Consider the following 18737-nt stretch of genomic DNA (forward strand, 5'->3'; position numbering starts at 1 on the left):
CCTGTCATATGTCATATTGTTAAATTAAAAGTGGGTTAAGTTTATTCAGGGTCAGTTGGGAAGTTGCAGTTGCACCTTTCAGTGTGCATCTTATTTTTTCCAGTTTGACATGACTGAATAATTCCTTTATCCACAGCATGAGGGAGGGGTTTCAGATTTCCATTTGATCAGTATTAAGCATCTGACCAATAAAGTGACAAATTCAGCCTCTAAAGTGGAGAGTAGCAGCGCAGTTGGAATGCTACCAAATAATGCTATCAAAGCATTAGGTTCAACTGGCTTTCCAATTATCTCTGACCACGATCTGAGAGCTTCTGCCCAGCAGGTATGTGAAGAAGAGCAAGACCAGAACATGTGTGCATGGCTTGCAGGTGCTCAATGACACCTGTCACATGTTTCATCCACAACTTTGCAGAATTTAACGAGCCTGACCCTTGAGATTTTATTTTTGCACTGGACCAGTCCATGCTTTGCACAGATGGATGATGTGTGTACTCTCCAAGCGCCCCTTCCAAGAGCTCTCTGGGGTCTCCTCTCCCACTCTGTGTCCCAGAGGGCTTTAACAGTATCTAGGGACACTAGACATAAGGAGCGGGCTTGATCATAGACATAGGACATTAATCCCTTCAGAGCAGGTACTGGTGCGAGGAATGTGTCCTGAGGCAAATCAATCAGGGAAATGAGGGAACCTATGACTAACACACCTACAAATTGGTTGGTACCTGAAGAATGAATGTCGAGGCTGGTTTAATTTTTCAGCTAATTGTGGGACGAATGAAAAGGTTTTATCAATATATAAGTCCTTAAAGGGTAAGCACCACATACTGTAGCAGCATACCCCAAAGATATTAGGCTAATTCATTTTAGTCAAGAGGTTTTTCATTAAATGAAGCTGAAAATGTTGCTAGTATGGCTTCAACTTTGACAAATTGATCACTCCTGATGGAACCACCCGAAGCCACACTGGAAAATTACTTATTTGATGCATGACGTCATGGGGAACACAAACAGCTCTGCTATTACATCTGTAGGTTGAAAAGGAAATGGACAGCATTTGGTTGAAAAGATGACAGAAATGAAAAGCATTGAAATATTTGATTCTGAATCAAAGGACGTTATCGGTGACTCATGTTACGACCCCGCCTTGAAAGGGCCATAACATAAAGGAGTCACCCACAAAATGGGACTGATTACAAATGGGTTAATTAAAGTATCCAAGATGCAAAGCGCAGAGTAAAGAAAAAAGGGAAAAAGTGGTGGTTAATAGGACACTAGCTTAGCTCCTACAAAAGGACGTACTCTAATCCAGCAAACAAACTAGTCTAGCATCATATGTCGATTTAACTTGTTTTCCATTAGTGTTGTTGCAATAACTTTCTTACGTGCATCAAGTTGTAGCAATAGAGGCTAATTCTGTAATGGAAAAGGACTAGCTAATTTTACACTCTCTCACTTCCTCACTCTATCAAATCAAAAAATACCAGTGATTTGATATTTTAGGGATATGTCCTTGCCTTTATTTCAATAAATTCATGTTTCCTAACATTGTGAATCATAAAAAAGGAGAACTTCTTCCATTTGACTGGTGTACTTCATTTTTTATAATATCTGGTGCTTACCCTTTAAAGGTTTTAATACCAAGGTCAGACCATGTGTTAAATGCACTATCCATCAGAAATGGAGGGAAAACATGATTAGCAGCTACTGGGGCAGATCCATCCTCATTCTTAAAGAAAGACCTCCAGAGTCTGAGTTGGGGAGTCCAGAAACATCAAAACTTGTCCCCAGAGCCTCGTTGGCAACGAAAGGAATCGTCCCCAAAAACAGAAATCCTCGTGGAGGGAACAGCTAGTGGCGACACTTGCACATAAATATCATTAAGAAAAAACGCCACTTGCAATCAACTGATCGACAAAGACCTTCTCTTTGAAAACTCAACCATAGCATTATTCACACATGAGGCATGGGGCAGATGTCCATGACCAACCAGATCCCCAACAGCTGAAAGAACTTCCTCCACTGTAATTTTCACCTTAGGCTGGACAACCCCTACCCCACGCCGGATAGACAGGGACAACGTCTTCCTGGGGACCATGTCCACCGAAAATCCAACCACAAACTCACAAGCTTATCCCTAACCGAAGTACAGCCAAACCAATACCAAAGCATAAACTGAAATCAAGCAATAGGGGTAAGAGATAGAAAGAAAAGCTTCAAGAAACCAGCACATGCTCTCAAAAAACACTCTCAACAAACACTCCTGCTTCTGAGAGAGAAGGGCGGGGGGAAGAGAGATTAAAGGAAAGGGGGACTGAGAGGGGAACAGATGGAAATATGAATTAGATTTTAGGCAAAAACCTAACCACTTATGGACCCATTATCTGATTTCTACTGCACAATATTAAATCTTTCATCAGCTCACAGATAAATATACCAGCAATTTACATGTAATGTTTTATTATTCCAAGATTGTAAATTAACATCTTTTAGTTCAATACATGGATATATATTGCACAAAATGACACCCATAAGACATTCACAAAACACTGTATCTTAATAATGCTACAAAATGAGTCAGCATTGAAGTGCCCGCCTTTTGTCCCTGGATGCGAAGCTCAGGAGATTTGGAGTGACCACGAGCAGCACTGACTGCATCACCTGCTAAATTGCTTCCAATCCTCACCAACACCTTCGCCCCTCTGGGTTACATAACTCCCTACAGGCACTGCACAAACACCCAGTCCCCCAACAAACAAACATCAGCCCCCACAGCAGACTGCCAGCCCCCACAGCGGACTGCACGGCTGCAGAGGTGTGGTCTCATGTTGTGGGGGTGGGCTCATCAGCTTCTGTTCTCTCACAGGGGGCCACAGATGCCACCGGCCACCCCCCCCCCCCCCCCCCCCGCCGTGTGACGGGATTCGGTCCTGGGGAGGGGGTTTGTGGTGAATCCCAGGTTGTCTTAAGTGCCATGGTTTTTTTAAAATCCCGACTCCTGCTTGCAATTCAATTCATTTTGTACAGGGCTTTTTTTTTTTAACAGAGAACTGTCACAAAGATGCTTTGCAGAGCAACAGAAGGAAAATTGGGGGGAAACCAGCTCTGAATCCCCAAAAAGCAAGCGAGCGAGGTGAAAACTCCCCAGAGGGCAGAAAAACCCTCTAATGGTGGTGAGAAAAAACTCCCCGATGGGAAGAAATCTCAGGAGGATCCCGGCTATAAAGGGAGAGCACATCCTCCGCTGGCCAGCCTGGTGTAAAGCAAGAATAGGAATGGATGGTAACAAATGTAATGGGGATCTATCACAGCAAATAATCAAACGGGTTGAGCAGGTTACAGTCTGCTGTATTAAACTAGCTGGTCAGTATGAAGTCCAAATCAAGAGCTGTATAATATGCAGATCAGAGGGGCGGGGTGATGCATCTGGGTTGTGTCATAGAGTGGACTTGAACCAGGGGAGAGACGGGGCTGGAGCGGTCCGCAAACTCAGGGTGAGGGAAGGGCAGAAGCCCAGGGGAAAGGAAATGGAGAAGGCTAGGCTCTAATAGAAGTTAGGATAGTAACAATTGCAAATTTGGCAGCCAGTAATATGTAATGCAGAAATACGGAAAGCTTTATATGCAAAGCCCCAGGACTCTACGGTATGGCATGAGCAGATCTAAAAGATGTGGAGAGAGGGGCGCACACAACCAGGAGAATGATCCTGGACTGACAGTATCCCAGCATGCCACAGAACAGCAAACCCGAGTGCTCATATGCAGTGGCACGGCAACAGCACACTCAGCTCAGCTCACATCCCAGCTGAAAATTCAGCTGGGATTCTAAGGTGGTTTAAGCTGCGATTTCAACACTTATAGCTGGTCGTAGCTGGTCTGTGGCTGGTCAAATCTGGTCTCTAACAGAAAAAAGGTGGTCAAAGCTGGTTAAGCTGCTTAGAGTAAGGTGGTGGTCAATTTGTGGACTAATTAACTATACAGGCTGGTCAGCTGGTGAACAGCTGGATGACCAGCTAAAAGTGTTGAAAACCCAGTTTAAATCAGATTAGGCTGGTTTAAAATGGAATTGTCAGCAGGAACAACAGCACGATGGGACCCAGACATCTTTAATTATAGGATTGGCTAAAGAGGTAAGTTATGAGCCTACACTTGAAGACAGAGTGTGTCTGAAACCCAAACATACAAAGGGAGATTATTCCAGTTCTGTAAGAGTTTTGTTCTGTAAGAGAAGGCTCTGCCTCTCATTGTAATTTTAGATATCCTTTGAATTTTCAAATAGGCAGCAGCTTGCAAATTAAAAAATACTGGAGAGGAGTAAAGAGAAAGTAACTCACTAAGATATTCTGGAGCCAAACCATTCAAAGCTTTATGCATTAAAAGTAAAATATTATAGTCTATTCTTAATTTAACAGACAACCAATGAACGGATTTGAGCACCGGGCTGATGTCCACATTTCTTAGTTCTAAGAACTAGCAGCTGTATTCTGTACAAGATGGAGATGTTTCAGGTCATATTGGTCATATAATAAAACCTTACATTAGTCCAGCCAAGAGGTCACAAACGCATGACACAATTTTTCAGCATCCTGCAGGGACAACATCTTCCTTAATTTAGATTTGTTCCTCAGGAGGAAGAAGGCCACTCTTGTGATATTATTCATGTCAGCCTTAAAGGAGAGATCTGAATCAATCAGCTAAGCCAAGGTTTTTAATAACTGCATTGGCAGAGAGAGTATGTCTGCAGCCATCAAAGATTTGAAGAAAACCAAGAATTTATCTCTGAGACAGCTGGGACCTGTCTTATCTGAATTCAAAAAGAGAAAGATTTTTGGTCATGCAAGCCTTTACATCTATAAGACAGGTCTCTAGTTTGACTAGTTGGAAACTTTACCTGGTTTAAAAGTTATATTAAATTGTGTGTCATCTGCATAGCAGTGGTAGTTAACACCATGTCTGCTAATGATGTCTCCAAGGGGGAGCAGGTATAGTGAGAAGAGTAAATGACCCAAAACAGATCCTTGGGGTACTCCGGAGTTGACCCTGGAATACTTTGAGGACTTATTATTTACCTTAACAAACTGAAATCTATAAGAGAGCTGGGATTTAAATCACTCCCTCTGCCAGATCATTGGTAGACAAGGAGCTAGCTGAAAAGTCTAAATCAAAGTCTCCCTGTTACACAGCAATACATATAGTAGTAGTGGAGGAAGTGAATTACGAGAAAATCAACATCGTTCACAAACACTACTACGCCTCCTACTCAAGAGTAAACGGGATGTAAAGAGCCAATCCCAACATAGCTCACACACCTGCAAACCCTGACAGGGCAAGGTCAGTATTCCTGTACAATGTCCTCTAACTCCTCCCACTTTCTTCATACTCTCTGCTATGCACTTCCTGTTAGACCACTTCCTGTCTCGTTTGGGTTCACAAAGGCCCCACAAACTTTGAAGGTACTGCAATGCACATCTCCAAATGAATGATCAAAATAACGATAAGAAGACCTCTGCAAAAGACACTGAATATGAACCACAAAGGCAAATCAATAACTATCTTTTATTAACAAAAAATAAACATGAGATTCTTTGTTCTGTTCTTTTCTCAGACATGGGATTAAATCAAGTGATTTGTCTGTACTTCCTGTCTTGGAGCACGTTCCTAAATTAAGTGTTCTTGTTTAAATTAACTGGTCTGTTGATTTCTGGTCGGGGTGGTGTTAACTTCTTTTTAAAATTGCTGTGCCATCTTAATTGGAGCCAGTTCCACATGCCCCGCACTCCCCTCTCCCCTCAACCCCCCCCCACCCCAAGCTCATGTGGGAGTTAGAGAAAATTCTACAACCGCTTCATTTATTTTAGAGCCCTCCCCTCCACAGAATCAGCAGCTAATAGCTCCTGAGGAGGGAGATTCTACTCCTGCTTGGCCAACACACACACTTTGTTGTTATCTCCAGCATTAAAAACGTTGACCACCTCTTCTGAACTCCACTTCATTATTTATTTTTAAGTGCCTATAAAAAACAAACCTGCCCCTCCACACTTTTGATAAAGGAGAGAATGGCAGATATTTAGCACTCCGTGATGTGTTTTTACCCGTAAAGTGAACCGTAAACAGCATTCCTCTGCAGTGTGAGGACAGTGCATTACTCTTATCTGATGTATAAATAAGCTAGAATGACCACTGAAGCTGCACAGGGCTTTTAGGGGTGAATATGATGACTCAAATCCATTAAATAAACATAGGCATTGACCTCGCCTTCTATACCGGAACCATGCCAAGAAAATGCTCTGTACACCAGCATGCATTATGTGAAATAAAAAAATGAGGTCAAAGTGCAAACTGTCAGCTTTAATTTTAGAGTATTTACATCCATATTGCGTGATTTATGTAGCAATTACCACATTTCAGGGAATCTAAAATAATTGTACAAATTAAGCTAATGTGAAATAAAGTCATCACATTGAGTACTTGGTTGCAAATTCTTTGCATTTGATGACTGCCTGAAGTCTGCGACCCATAGACATCACCAGACATGGTCCCTGGTGATGCTCTGCCTGGCCTGCACTGCAGCCATCTTCAGCTCTTGTTTGTTTCTGGAAATTTTTGTCTCCAGCAAGTGAAACGCATGTTCAGCTGGATTCAAGCTGGGTGATTGACATGGCCAATCAAGAACACTCTTGGTAAACAGCCTTGGTTGCTTTAGCAATGTGTTTGGGGTCATTGTCCTGCTGGTAAGAAATGTCTGTACACTTCAGAATTCATCCTGCTGCTGCTGTCAGCAGTCACATCATCAACGAGCCAGTTTGAGTGGCAGCCATAAAAGCCCAAACCCTAACGCCCCCACCACAGATGGAAAAGGCGTTTCTCTTCACAAGTGAAAGTATTCTACGTTCATCTACTAAAGTGGTTTGTTTTCGCAGATGTTTTGGCAATGTCTCATCAATTCAGATTTTTCATGATGGCCTGCTTTACTGGCAATGACACTTGTTTGGTCCTCATGTTCAGAGACAACAGCAACAGACTCCAAATTTAAATTCCACACCTTGAATCAACTCTAGACCTTTACCCACAGACAGACACATACACACACACACCTGAGTGTGCTGAAGAACTGCAGACACACGTTTTGTTTCATTGCGAAGCACAGAGCCACAAACCATTCCTCCTTTCATTTACAGCAATAGCCGTGGCCTTGGGAGGTGTGCTCGACGCTGCAGCCTTCCTCCTTTATGAAAAATCCATCAGCCGTAAAGCCGGGGAAATAATATATGCCCGGCAGCAGGGTCGGCACCACCTCCATTTACACAGCCCGCACCTGAATCTCTCTCAACACCGGCTCCTTAATAACACAGACCAATATGCCTAAACAGCGTGCTCATTTGAGGAAAGAAGAAACATAATTTATATGTTGTAGAAGTCTACACGTAGCTAGTTATATACACAAACACGTGCACACACACGCACGCACGCACACACACACTCATGCATTCACACACACATATACACACACACTCACATAGGCACACACATACATACACACACCCATTAAGCCTTGTATAAATATTTATGCATGCGCATGTCCACAAGGTAAAAAAGAACCCACCCTCACAGGATGAATTGTTTTTACTGTAATACACACATCATAATTGATATTTTTTCTATAATAGATGTGTGGTGCTTAACTTTCATTATGAATTCTGATTTCATGGCTAAAAAACACTCAAAAGACAGATAACCTTTGTACCCTGATTGTGTACAGCTTTAATAAAAATTAAAGGCAAAAACTTTTTCTATATGCCAAATAGACAAATTTCTTCAGAAAAAAATGACAGTTTGAGGTTTTTCCACAGCAATAAACTCAGGACAAGTTCATTTTTGACCCTGAGGACCACCAAAGGGTAAATCTTCCACTGCTCATAATCATCATACACTTTGTGGCAGCTCTTTAAAAAAAAATCACCAGAACGAAATTTTGATCAAAGCAACTGGGCTGTCCATTCAAATAAAACAACCAACACACCCAGCGAGTAACAAGTCCATTTCTACTGGAATAAAATATAAAAATCCAGATTCACAGTACAATCCATTTTCAGCTCTTTATTAAACCGAAATGGACTTTGGTCATTTCAATTCATGAGTCCTTTCATGGTGTGCGTGAAGGCCTTTCTCAGGAAGGACATGTTTATTCCACTCCGCTGTAAAGACTCCAGCAGGATCAAAGCCCTCCCCCTAAATTGAAAGTGAAATTGTGTGCCGGCCCTGTGCTGCTTGATCTGCAGTCTGTGGAGCGCCTGCCTCCCTTTCCTCTCATGTTTTTGTGGCATTAATGCATTTTTATTAAGCTTCACGAGCATTTTATTTTTTCACGAGCACTGGTCTCCCCTCTTGGTGGGGCTTCTGTTGTTCTCTGGACCGTCTGGGCTGGTCCTCCCAGCTCCCTATGACCCGCCAATCTGTCAGTCACATGCAGCCACCAAACCAGCCCCGCCTCCGTCACTCCTCATATTAGCACTATAGGGAATTGGGACCACAACTCCCAGCAAACCATGGGGTCTAGAGCTGAGGTCACGTGACCTTTAGTCCAGACGAGAATAAACTGATAAATTTTCAGGGGACAATGAGTACTCATTTTGAAATATAATTTAAAAAAAATTGTTGTTTCTCTAAAATGCAACTATAAATCAGATGCATTTTCTGAATTGCGGTGCAATCAATACATATGAACCACTGTGTCCCATAATGACACAATACATTACATTACAGGCATTTGGCAGACGCTCTTATCCAGAGCAACGTACAACAAAGTGTATAACCCTAACCAGGAACAAGTGTGTCGAAAACCCTAGAGAGAAGTATCGATCCAAGTGCAGGGAACAACCGCATAGTTCAACTTGGACCCTGTAGGTTAAACTGATTAACACTAACACAAAAAAGAACAGCAACAACGCAGTCTAGGCAAAAATACAAGCAGTAGTTAAGACGAGTGCATTAACTAAGTCACCTACGAAACAGCTACCTAGTTACAACCCTAAGCTTACAGTCGATTTAGAGATTACAGGGAGGTAGGGAGGGGTGGGGAAAGGTGCAGCCTGAAGAGGTGATACTCCACTTACGACTATATGTGCCCTTTTTCCAGGCAGTTGATCATTTCCCACATATACCGTGGAGCAAATTCCTGTTTCATTTCAGTGCTTTCAATGTGTGCCGCTTCTTGTGTTATGAACTCAGTGTTTTTCGTAATTTCACGCCGGTGTAGTTTTTGTCTCGAGGCACGTCCGCCTGCTATTCTCAGGGCTCTAACGGGGGATTCTATCATCGGCACATGACAAATCACTTCACCAAACGTCTTCTCTGAAATGAGCCATAATTTTACTTTATTTTTTTTTTCAGAAAGACAGGAAAATAATAACATTGAGAAAATCGGCGGGGGATTCGGCATTTTCCCCTGTTTATAAAGCACTGTAAATCTATGGTACGGGACCTATTATTCTAAGGACAATGGATAGATCAAAACCTACCCGTGATGTACGGGATGCCGCTGGGCTCAGTCAATACACTGCATTATCTCCAAGCCCGCAGGCTGTCACTCTGTGACTTTTGTAGCACATCAAAATGGCTGGATGCCGGGGCAGCTACAGTGGTACACAAAAGTTTGGGCACTTCTATTCAAAGTAGCACATTTTATTGAATCTCTAAGCGAAAAGAAGTTGCCACGACATACTTTGGCAATGCACAATTGCTATTTATTTGCTGAATGTAACAGTTTGAAAAAATATAAAGCTTGAAAACTTGATTGAATGGTTAGGACTTAAATTAAGCCAGGTGAAGACTATTCCGGAGGGTAGGCTAATAAAGACTCTGACCCTTCTTATCTCTCAGGGAGTTGTGCTTACTCTCCACAACCATGGGCTCCTCCAAATAGCTGACCGAGGACTTGAAAATAAAGATACTGACTCTTACAAAGCAGGGGAAGGCTATAGGAGGATATTTAAAAGCTGCCAGGTTGGAATTTCCACAGTCAGAAGCATCATTAAGAAATGGCAGTTAAGGGGAACGGTTTAAGTCAAGGCAAGACCAGGAAGACTAAGAAAAATCTCCGATAGAACTGCTCATAGACTGGTCAGACATGCAAAGCAATAGCCACTACAAAAGACCTGCAGAAAGGTTTAGCTGGCATTAGAGTAGTGATGCACGGTCCACTGCACAGCAATGCATACACAAAAAAGGACCAGTATGGAACAGCTGTGAGAATAAAAGCTTTCCTGTGACCACATCACAAAAGTCAATGTCTGATTCTGAAGTATGCACCACAACGCTTTGACAAGCCAGAGACTTTATGTACTGTATCAAAGTGCTGTAGACCAGTTAAACTAAAATTTTACTTTCTGGCCATAACCACCAAGATACATCTGGAGAAAAACAGGCATTTGAAGAAAAGAAGGTCTTGCCAACTGCCATTCTATTATTTAGGGTTGTGTAGCAGCCAGTGGCAGAAGGAAAAATAGATTCAACTAAATATCAACAAATCCTGAGCTAATGTCCCTCAGTGAAGAAACTGAAGCTGAAAAGAGGTTGGATATTTCAACAAGACAACGATCCAAAACATACCCCAAAATCAACCATGAACTACTTAAAAAAAATAATGATTAAGGTTCTGGAATGACCTTCACAGTCCACAGATTTGAATATTAATGTTAAGCTGTGGGTAGATCTCAAACATGCAACGAATGGAAGAAGAATAACATTTCAGCACTAGAAGGGTTCTGTCTACATTTAAAGGCCTGTTAATTGTCGTGATAACGAGAAAATCTAATTTGAAATGCAGTAATTTTTCCCAGCTAACGACACAATTTCACCGCTAAACAAAATCTGGAATATACTGATTTACAGCTCCTTCCCTTCATATGCTAATTATTTGCAAATATATTGTCGTAAATCATCGTTAGAACAAAAACAAATTATTTTGTTTATTCACACACTGCGGAAGCAACCGTGTGGGCTGCAAACCGGTTTGCGTCTTTTGTGCAGAATGGAAATGATTTAAAACAGGCAGAATGTATGAAACAGCTTCACCCTGCAGTTCAGGACAGATATTAGAATAACTTAACTTAATCTAAAAGCATCAACAATTATGCAGAATACAGAGAAGATATACTTGATGGTTCAAGACAGTAAACTGTATAATGTGTTTTATGGAGGAAGCATTCAAGTCTCCATCCATTGTTGGAACTAGAAGGAAATTTCTGAAGTACAAAACTTTTTTCCGGTACACATACCTACTGAGACAAGGGACAACAAATTAGATTTGTAGTTTTTCAATGAAGTTAATGTTTTCACTCTAAGCCTCCTGGTGGTGGGGTCAAATTTCTAAATTGAATTGTGTAGTACATTCAGTTCAATATGATCGATACGTTCAATATTCTGTTTGAAATTAAGGTGACCTGCGAATGCTTGATTCGGTCATTAAATTGGAAACCCGGGCAAACACAGTACAGATTAAAAACATAAAATATCAACAAATAGACAGGTTATCATTTTGTTTGCCTGTGTCCGCATTAATCACAGAATCAAAAACATTTCTATCACAGCAACTCCTGAAATGCGTTAGCAAACACAAAGACCAGAGTCACATGATCAGTGTTAGGAAACACATACCGGAGTCACATGATCAGTGTTAGGAAGGGGGAGCGGGGGATGTGGAGACAGGGACAGCGTCAGCCTTGTGTCAGGAGCCCATATTACATTACAGGCATTTAGCAGATACTTGTATTCACAGCGATTTACACAAAGTTTACATAGCATTTACATCACATCCATTTATGCAGCGGGGTATGTACTGAAGCAATGCAAGTTAAGTACCTTGCTCAAGGATACCACAACAGTGTCCTACCCAGGATTCGAACCTGCGACCTTTAGGTTACAAGACCAGTTCCTGACCCATTATACTACACTATGGAGCGAAGCACCGTTCCCCCAGCGATTCCTTACCGAGGGGAGAGCTGGAGCAGGTGCCCCCGTTCAGGCAGTAGTCCTTGCAGTGGCTGACCTCGCAGTGCTGGCCCGAGAAATTGGGCCAGCAGTAGCACCTCCAGTCGCCCCTCTCGTTGGGCACGCACCGCCCCCCGTTCTCGCAGGCTGGCCGGCAGTGCTCGTCTGCAACACAGGGGCGGGGTCAGGTGACATCACTTCCTGTCCAGCAAGACCTCATGTAATAATGTAATATCTTTCCTTAGCTATCGGGCCAATAACATTAGCTAGCTACTGTCAATTCTCCAATCACTGAATGTCTTGTTTAAGTTGCACAATGATATTGTACACAGGAAGATAAACAGGTGTTTTGCATCATAGCTGTTACTATATTGTGTATTATAGCACAGCCGGAACACTATAATGACCAATCAGCATCCAGGACCGCAGGGCCTCCTCTGAGCTTTTGGGGGCCCTACATAAAATTGTATTTGGGACCACCCTTTGTTTCTCCATGAGAGTTTTAATGCGGGACAGGGTTCCCGACTGTGGCTAGTGCGTATCTTGCATATAGGTTGAGGCAGCACTGTTGCTATCTTGGGCCCTATCCAGTGACAGTTTCAGTTTTACACACTGCATTCACAAATTTACACACTGCACTCACAAAAACATCTCAGCTCGGCCACTGTCAGATTAACACCTGACTGAACTGGATTCCACGGCACCTGTCCCTCTATAGCCGAGCTGCCCCTAACAGGCCTGGACCTCAGAGCGCTTCGTCCCGCCGTAAAACAGCCGCTGCGGGGGTCAAAGGTCACCTGAGGCGCTGGCGTCGCTGCAGGACCCGTTCCGCAGGGCCTTCCCCTCCGGGCACGAGCAGCGGGCGCCGCCGGGGTTCAGCAGGCACAGGAAGTCGCAGCGCATCTTCGCGCACGGGTCCGTCACTGGCGAGAAACGGGAGAGACGCACACGCGTTTAATCCCACTCACCCCCGGGGTCAGGTTAGGGTACACACAGGGGGCAAGGCCCCACAATGCAGCTGGGGAGCGTTGTATTCCAGATCATACATCTCTTTTACAAATGAGATTATATTGCCGGAATCCTCTTGGATCATCTTAATCCCGTTTATAAAGCGCGGAAAGGATCACTCCCGTCTCTGTGGTAATGTTCAAAGATTTCCTCTAAGGTTCGTGGAGTCAGAGAAAAAAAAAAACAGTGGAGCAGGAATGTCCTCTATGGCTCTCCAAACCACAGAGGCACAAAACATTTAGTTTTTGCCCAACCCAGCTTGCACACGTCCAGAAATACCTGTGACAAGAGCTTTAATAGTGAATACACAGATGAAATGAAATGAAGCTGGAAAACTCTGCTGGAGGCAGGTTCAGTACGAATTCACAGAGAACTCACACATCGTGCTTTAAGGAAAGGTTACTGGGAACTGGTGATGATGCGTTCACTGGTCTGGTGAATGACAAGCATGGGATTTATACCTGCTCAGCACTAGGGGGAGCTGTTAAGTCATGTCCAAGAAGCGAGGACCAGAATTTCACCAGAACACACCTTCTGCATAGGGCCCTCCAGAGATAATATGCACTTTAAGGTTGTCTGCCTCTCCGGTTTTATTTTTAAATTGCAAAGTTAAGTGCTTTAGTGCGTTTTTAGGAGACACTCTGAGGAGTTTTACATAATGATAGACGATCTTAACAAGGTGGTGGCAGCAGTGAGGCACCCGAAACAGGACTCGACCAGCAGCAGCAACCGAGACCAGCAGCACCCCAAGAGCAACAGTGGCTACTCCTCAAAATCAGCAGCACCCCAAGTTTTTGTTGATGTTGGTTCTGAGGTGCTGTTCTTTTTGGGGTTTTGCTGCTCTTGGTTTTGGGGGGTACTGTTGGTTTTTGGCTTTTGTTGATGTTGGTTTTGTGTTCTATTCTTTTTGGGGTTTTGCTGCTCCTGGGTTTGGGGGGTACTGTTGGTTTTTGGCTTTTGTTGATGTTGGTTTTGGGTTCTATTCTTTTTGGGGTTTTGCTGCTCCTGGTTTTGGGGGTACTGTTGGTTTTGGGGCTTTTGTTGATGTTGGTTCTGAGGTGCTGTCGGTTTAGGGGTTTTGCTGCTCCTGATTTTGGGTTGCTAAAATCACCACAAAACCAACAGCAGAAAAACCTCAAAACCAACAGCACCCTAAAACCAGGAACAGCCCAAGACTAACAGCAGCAAAACCCCAAAACCAGCAGCAAAAAAACCCTGAACCTCCAATGGCTGGGAGAGACTTCAGACTTCAGAACCTCAGTTCCAGAAGAGCACGCCATCTTTCCCACAACTGCTGCTAATCAAAACACAACAAGTTCTGTGGCAGCCCGTCAGTTAGAACATAAAAAAAGAAGTAAATAAATAAAATAAAAAACACAACTGAGGGGCAGGTGTAGCTCGTACAATGCCTTGAATTTCCCACTCAGAGTTTAACCGAATGCTTAGCGTACAAGCCGCCTCCAGGCTGGTGGAGGTCAAAGCCACACCGCACAGGTCGCCTTACACGCACGTCCCAGCTGCTGCCCAATCAGAGAGAAGCAGCAGAGCGTGTGCGCATTGCTCAGCACGGTCTCATTCATTTAGGCTGATAGCACCGCTTAGCGGCCTTTGACACATCAGGGCGTTCGCTTCACCTCCGCCAACAAACAGCGGGCTGAACCGTGAGACGGAACGTTCCGGAGAAAGTGCTCTGCACGGCTGGCGGAGGGCCAGTGTGTGGCTAAACAAGGCACAGGAGAAAAAAACTCTCACCAGGGCCGTCTTAGAGGACGGAAAGCACAGAGTACGGTACATACAGGAAGAACAGCCAGCAGGAAGCCGCCTTGTCTGGTCTGTTTGAACTCCATGTCTGAATAAGAGCACTCGTGTCATCAAACTAGATAAAACAACATATAAACCCATGTCCCCTTCATGTGACAAAAACTTGTAATATTTTCTTACATATAAAATGTACATAAATTAAAACAAAGGAGAAAAAAAAACAGATAATATAAATATATATTAAAATGAACAAGATAAATTTATAGAGACACACCCTTCCCAACACATCTCATCTTTTACCCTCCAGCTGGGAGTAGAACTGGCAACACCATTAAGATTGTCTGTTTTGCATAAAATATGGGCAACACTAACAATGACAATTAACTGTTGTCATTGGACTTTATGCTTGCTAATACAGTTTTTCAATAATTCATCTGGATACCTTTAGGCCTTTTGAAAAGATAAGTTTATTGGAAAATAAATTCCTCAAAATAAAAGGCTCATCCTTCTAAAGATGATAGTTTTAACGCATTCTTTTGCTGATTGTACACATATGGATTACATATGAGGCGCTTGCGATTGTGAAAGCTCTATGATTGAACTCAAATTCCACCTCATTAACTGTGATAATCCGCCATGGAGGACATAAAAAATAATTATCGTGGTGGTCTCCATAATTTGTATGACATACGGTGATATATGAGCTGTGTGATTAGGCTATCTTTACATTACAGCACAATCGCTGGGAAGGCCCTCTTATCCAGAGGGACAGTAGCAGAGAGCATGTGTAACTCATAGAATACGTTATCACCCAGAGCACAGAGGCCCGTTCAATAGGGGTTTTAAGCATGGAAATCACAGAGGCATGCATTATTTTATCCAAAGCGACGTACAATAAGTGCATACCGAAGGTCATTGGAACAACTACAAACACAGGTCCGATAAGGTACACCACTCATTATGAAACAGTTATCCATAGCCATGAACACAGTAAACATAGGCTAGGTCAGAGGGTAATGTTAAGTCAAACTACGAGGCATGACTACTAACTATAACATCAAGATAACGATACAAGTGCAATGTAAGTGCTGGATGGAGGCACATGTAATATGAAAGTGGCACAGGAGGTACGTGTGTACCGTTCCATTCATATGTGTTAATAAATGTGTAAAAAACGTCTTGCTCTTGTGAGACAGTCCAAGCTGAAGCGATGGACCCCTTCACACGGAGAGGTCCGGAAGGGGAGCGCTGAGCCTCACCTGCTTGCTGTTTGAGCGGATGAATGACCAGGACGCTGGAGACCTTCTCCACGCCCAAGGCCAGCCTCTCCACGGGGCCTTTACCGTACTTATGGACCCGGAAAAGGTCATTCTTCAGCCCCACGCCGTAGATGTAGTCCTGGAACACGTCTATCCGATAAGGCTGGGATATCCCTGGGAACGAGCGCAGGGTACAGCAGTGAGTGGTGACTCATCTCATTCCTACATTGAGCAGTCAAAGTGCTCTTCTAGGATCCCTGCTGTAGACAGAAATTCAATACGCTACCGTTTCCAAAAAGTTACATTTAACAACAGGGGAGCACAGCCCGTGGAACGAGACAGAAAGAGAGATGAATTTCAAAGAATGTCACTCCCTCAGTTTCTTTCCCTTGTCATACAAATCCTCATTTTTATTATTATTTATTTATTTTTTTACTTCAGATGGGTTTTGCTTTAATTTGACATTACAGAAACACCACTGAAATAAAAAATAAGGAAACCTTACGATCAAACTCCAGGAATAAGAAGAAGAAAGCTCCAGTTTGTCACAAAATTAACAGAGGGTAGATAACACATTCAACATTCTAAACAGACATAGCAACTAAATCATTGACTTGACTATATTGAGTCCACAAGGTAGGCTCCAACTGAATTAATTTTCATTTCCTTTTCCACAGAAAGCTTCATTCAGGCATATAAAAATCAAAAATCTAAATCAAAAGAATAGTCATTACCATGTCTGCTGCTGACGGTCAACTGAGAGTCAGACCCGTCGAAACGCACACTTCCTACTGAAGAGAGTTCTACGTCCACCCAGTACAGGCGTTGGCTGAAATAATCGATTGCCAGCCCTGCAAGGAGAGTAAAATTAGGTTAACAAAAACCAATGTCTTCTTTCTCAGAGAAGCGCAAGGGATTTACAGACGGGTAGGATTGATTTAAAGAAAAATAACCAAGCTAATCATCTGAACTTAGACACTAGATCAAAACTGCACAGCCATCCTTTGTTGGAGCTCAGCGAGAAACATGACAGATTCAATATTAATCTAAGCGTCTTCTGGCTTCAAGGACAATTTCAAAACTACGACTGAAAACAAAATGGGACGACGTCCAAGGTTATTTTGGATATTGTTCAAAAATCCAGCCGAGTTTATTGCTGACTTTACATGATGCCTGAGGCAATACCCATAATGAGCAACAAATTTCTGTGAAGCTTGTGGAATGTGATGCAACCTGACTCAAAGGACACGACAAACACCTGTCCTCAACTGCACCAACGTAGGAGAGAATGCAACGGCTTTAGATGGGCATTAAAAAGGAAGAAAAAAAAACACCTTCCTGTGAAACAGAAATCCAGCGTACGGCCGGGTGAAGTCGACCTGCTGTTCTCCGAGGCTCGTGTCATTGGCGGTGAAGGCGTTATGGCACTCCAGTCAGCGCTAACGTGAGATTGCATTAGCTCCTTTAGCACGGGGGAGCAGCCTCCCGAAGGGCTCTACTGATGACACGATGACAAGCTGCATCTGGCCGCGTTCAGCTCCATTACTCCCCTCCTCAGCTTGTTGTAGAGAAAGCTCAGAACGCCCCGTTCTGCGGTTAACCCTGCGTTAACACAGCCTGCTAACCCAGGGCTAGTCCACCCAATTAACCCTGCATTAACGTAGGCTAACGCAACCCACTAACCCAGGGCTAGCCCAACCAATTAACCCTGCATTAACACAGCCTGCTAACCCTGCGCTAGCCCAACCAATTAACCCGGCATTAAAACAGCCTGCTAACCCTGTGCTAGTCCAACCAATTAACCCTGCATTAACACAGCCTAACACAGCCCCCTAACCCAGCCTGCTAACCCAGGGCTAGTCCACCCAATTAACCCTGCATTAAATAGCCTAACCAGCTAGCCAACCATCAATCCTGCTAACACCCCTAACCCACGCTACCGGCTAGTCCACCCAATTAACCCTGCATTAACACAGCCTGCTAACCCTGCGATAGCCCAACCAATTAACCCTGCATTAACACAGCCTGCTAACCCTGCGCTAGCCCAACCAATTAATCCTGCATTAACAGCCCAACCCAGCCTGCTAACCCAGGGCTAGTCCACCCAATTAACCCTGCATTAACACAGCCTGCTAACCCTGCGCTAGCCCAACCAATTAACCCTGCATTAACACAGCCTGCTAACCCAGGGCTAGTCCAACCAATTAACCCTGCCTTAGCACACCCCCCTAACCCAGCCTGCTAACCCCGCTAATCAACAGTGCCCTAGCCTAGCATGCTAACCCTGTGTTCACCGTGTGCTCTTTCTTTACCCAGGGGTGGCGGTTACCTGTGGGCCTCCGAAGGTTCTTCTCCAGCAGGATCCGCCGCATAGAGCCATCCATGGCCGCCTCCTCAATGTGTGAGTGATCACCAATCACTGTCCAGTACATCATCCTGTAATGCACAGTACATCATCCTGTGACACATACATCATCCTGTAACGCAATACATCATTTTGAAAGTGTGTCACACAACCTCCCTCCCCAGGTCATCTCTGTGGGTGTGCTGTGGACAGCCAGTCAGCCTGCTCATTCATCTACTCTTCAAAAGACACGGCATAACTGTGTCCTCTAATTATGTAATCTAATAGTGCCCTGTGGCCACTGGCAATCGCTCAAAAATGGATGTTTCTGGGACAGAAAAGACACAATTATACCCAGATTAGTCTGGCAGGTGTCACAGC

The 18737-nt window shown here is 43.7% G+C and overlaps 1 protein-coding gene across 1 annotated transcript in view; it reads right to left on the bottom strand.

The window, feature by feature from the left end:
• LOC135241237 (low-density lipoprotein receptor-related protein 1B-like) overlaps positions 1–18737 on the bottom strand; it is a 457371-nt gene that overhangs the window by 22119 nt on the left and 416515 nt on the right. The window contains exons 80-84 of the mRNA XM_064311460.1: positions 18342–18448; positions 16747–16863; positions 16013–16186; positions 12782–12907; positions 11985–12149 (exon numbers count right to left, since the gene is read on the bottom strand). Coding sequence (XP_064167530.1) covers positions 11985–12149; positions 12782–12907; positions 16013–16186; positions 16747–16863; positions 18342–18448 — 689 coding nt within the window. The remainder of the gene's footprint in view (positions 1–11984; positions 12150–12781; positions 12908–16012; positions 16187–16746; positions 16864–18341; positions 18449–18737) is intronic.

Source organism: Anguilla rostrata, chromosome 15 (genome assembly GCF_018555375.3).
Source record: "Anguilla rostrata isolate EN2019 chromosome 15, ASM1855537v3, whole genome shotgun sequence".
NCBI classification, from domain to species: Eukaryota; Metazoa; Chordata; class Actinopteri; order Anguilliformes; family Anguillidae; genus Anguilla; species Anguilla rostrata.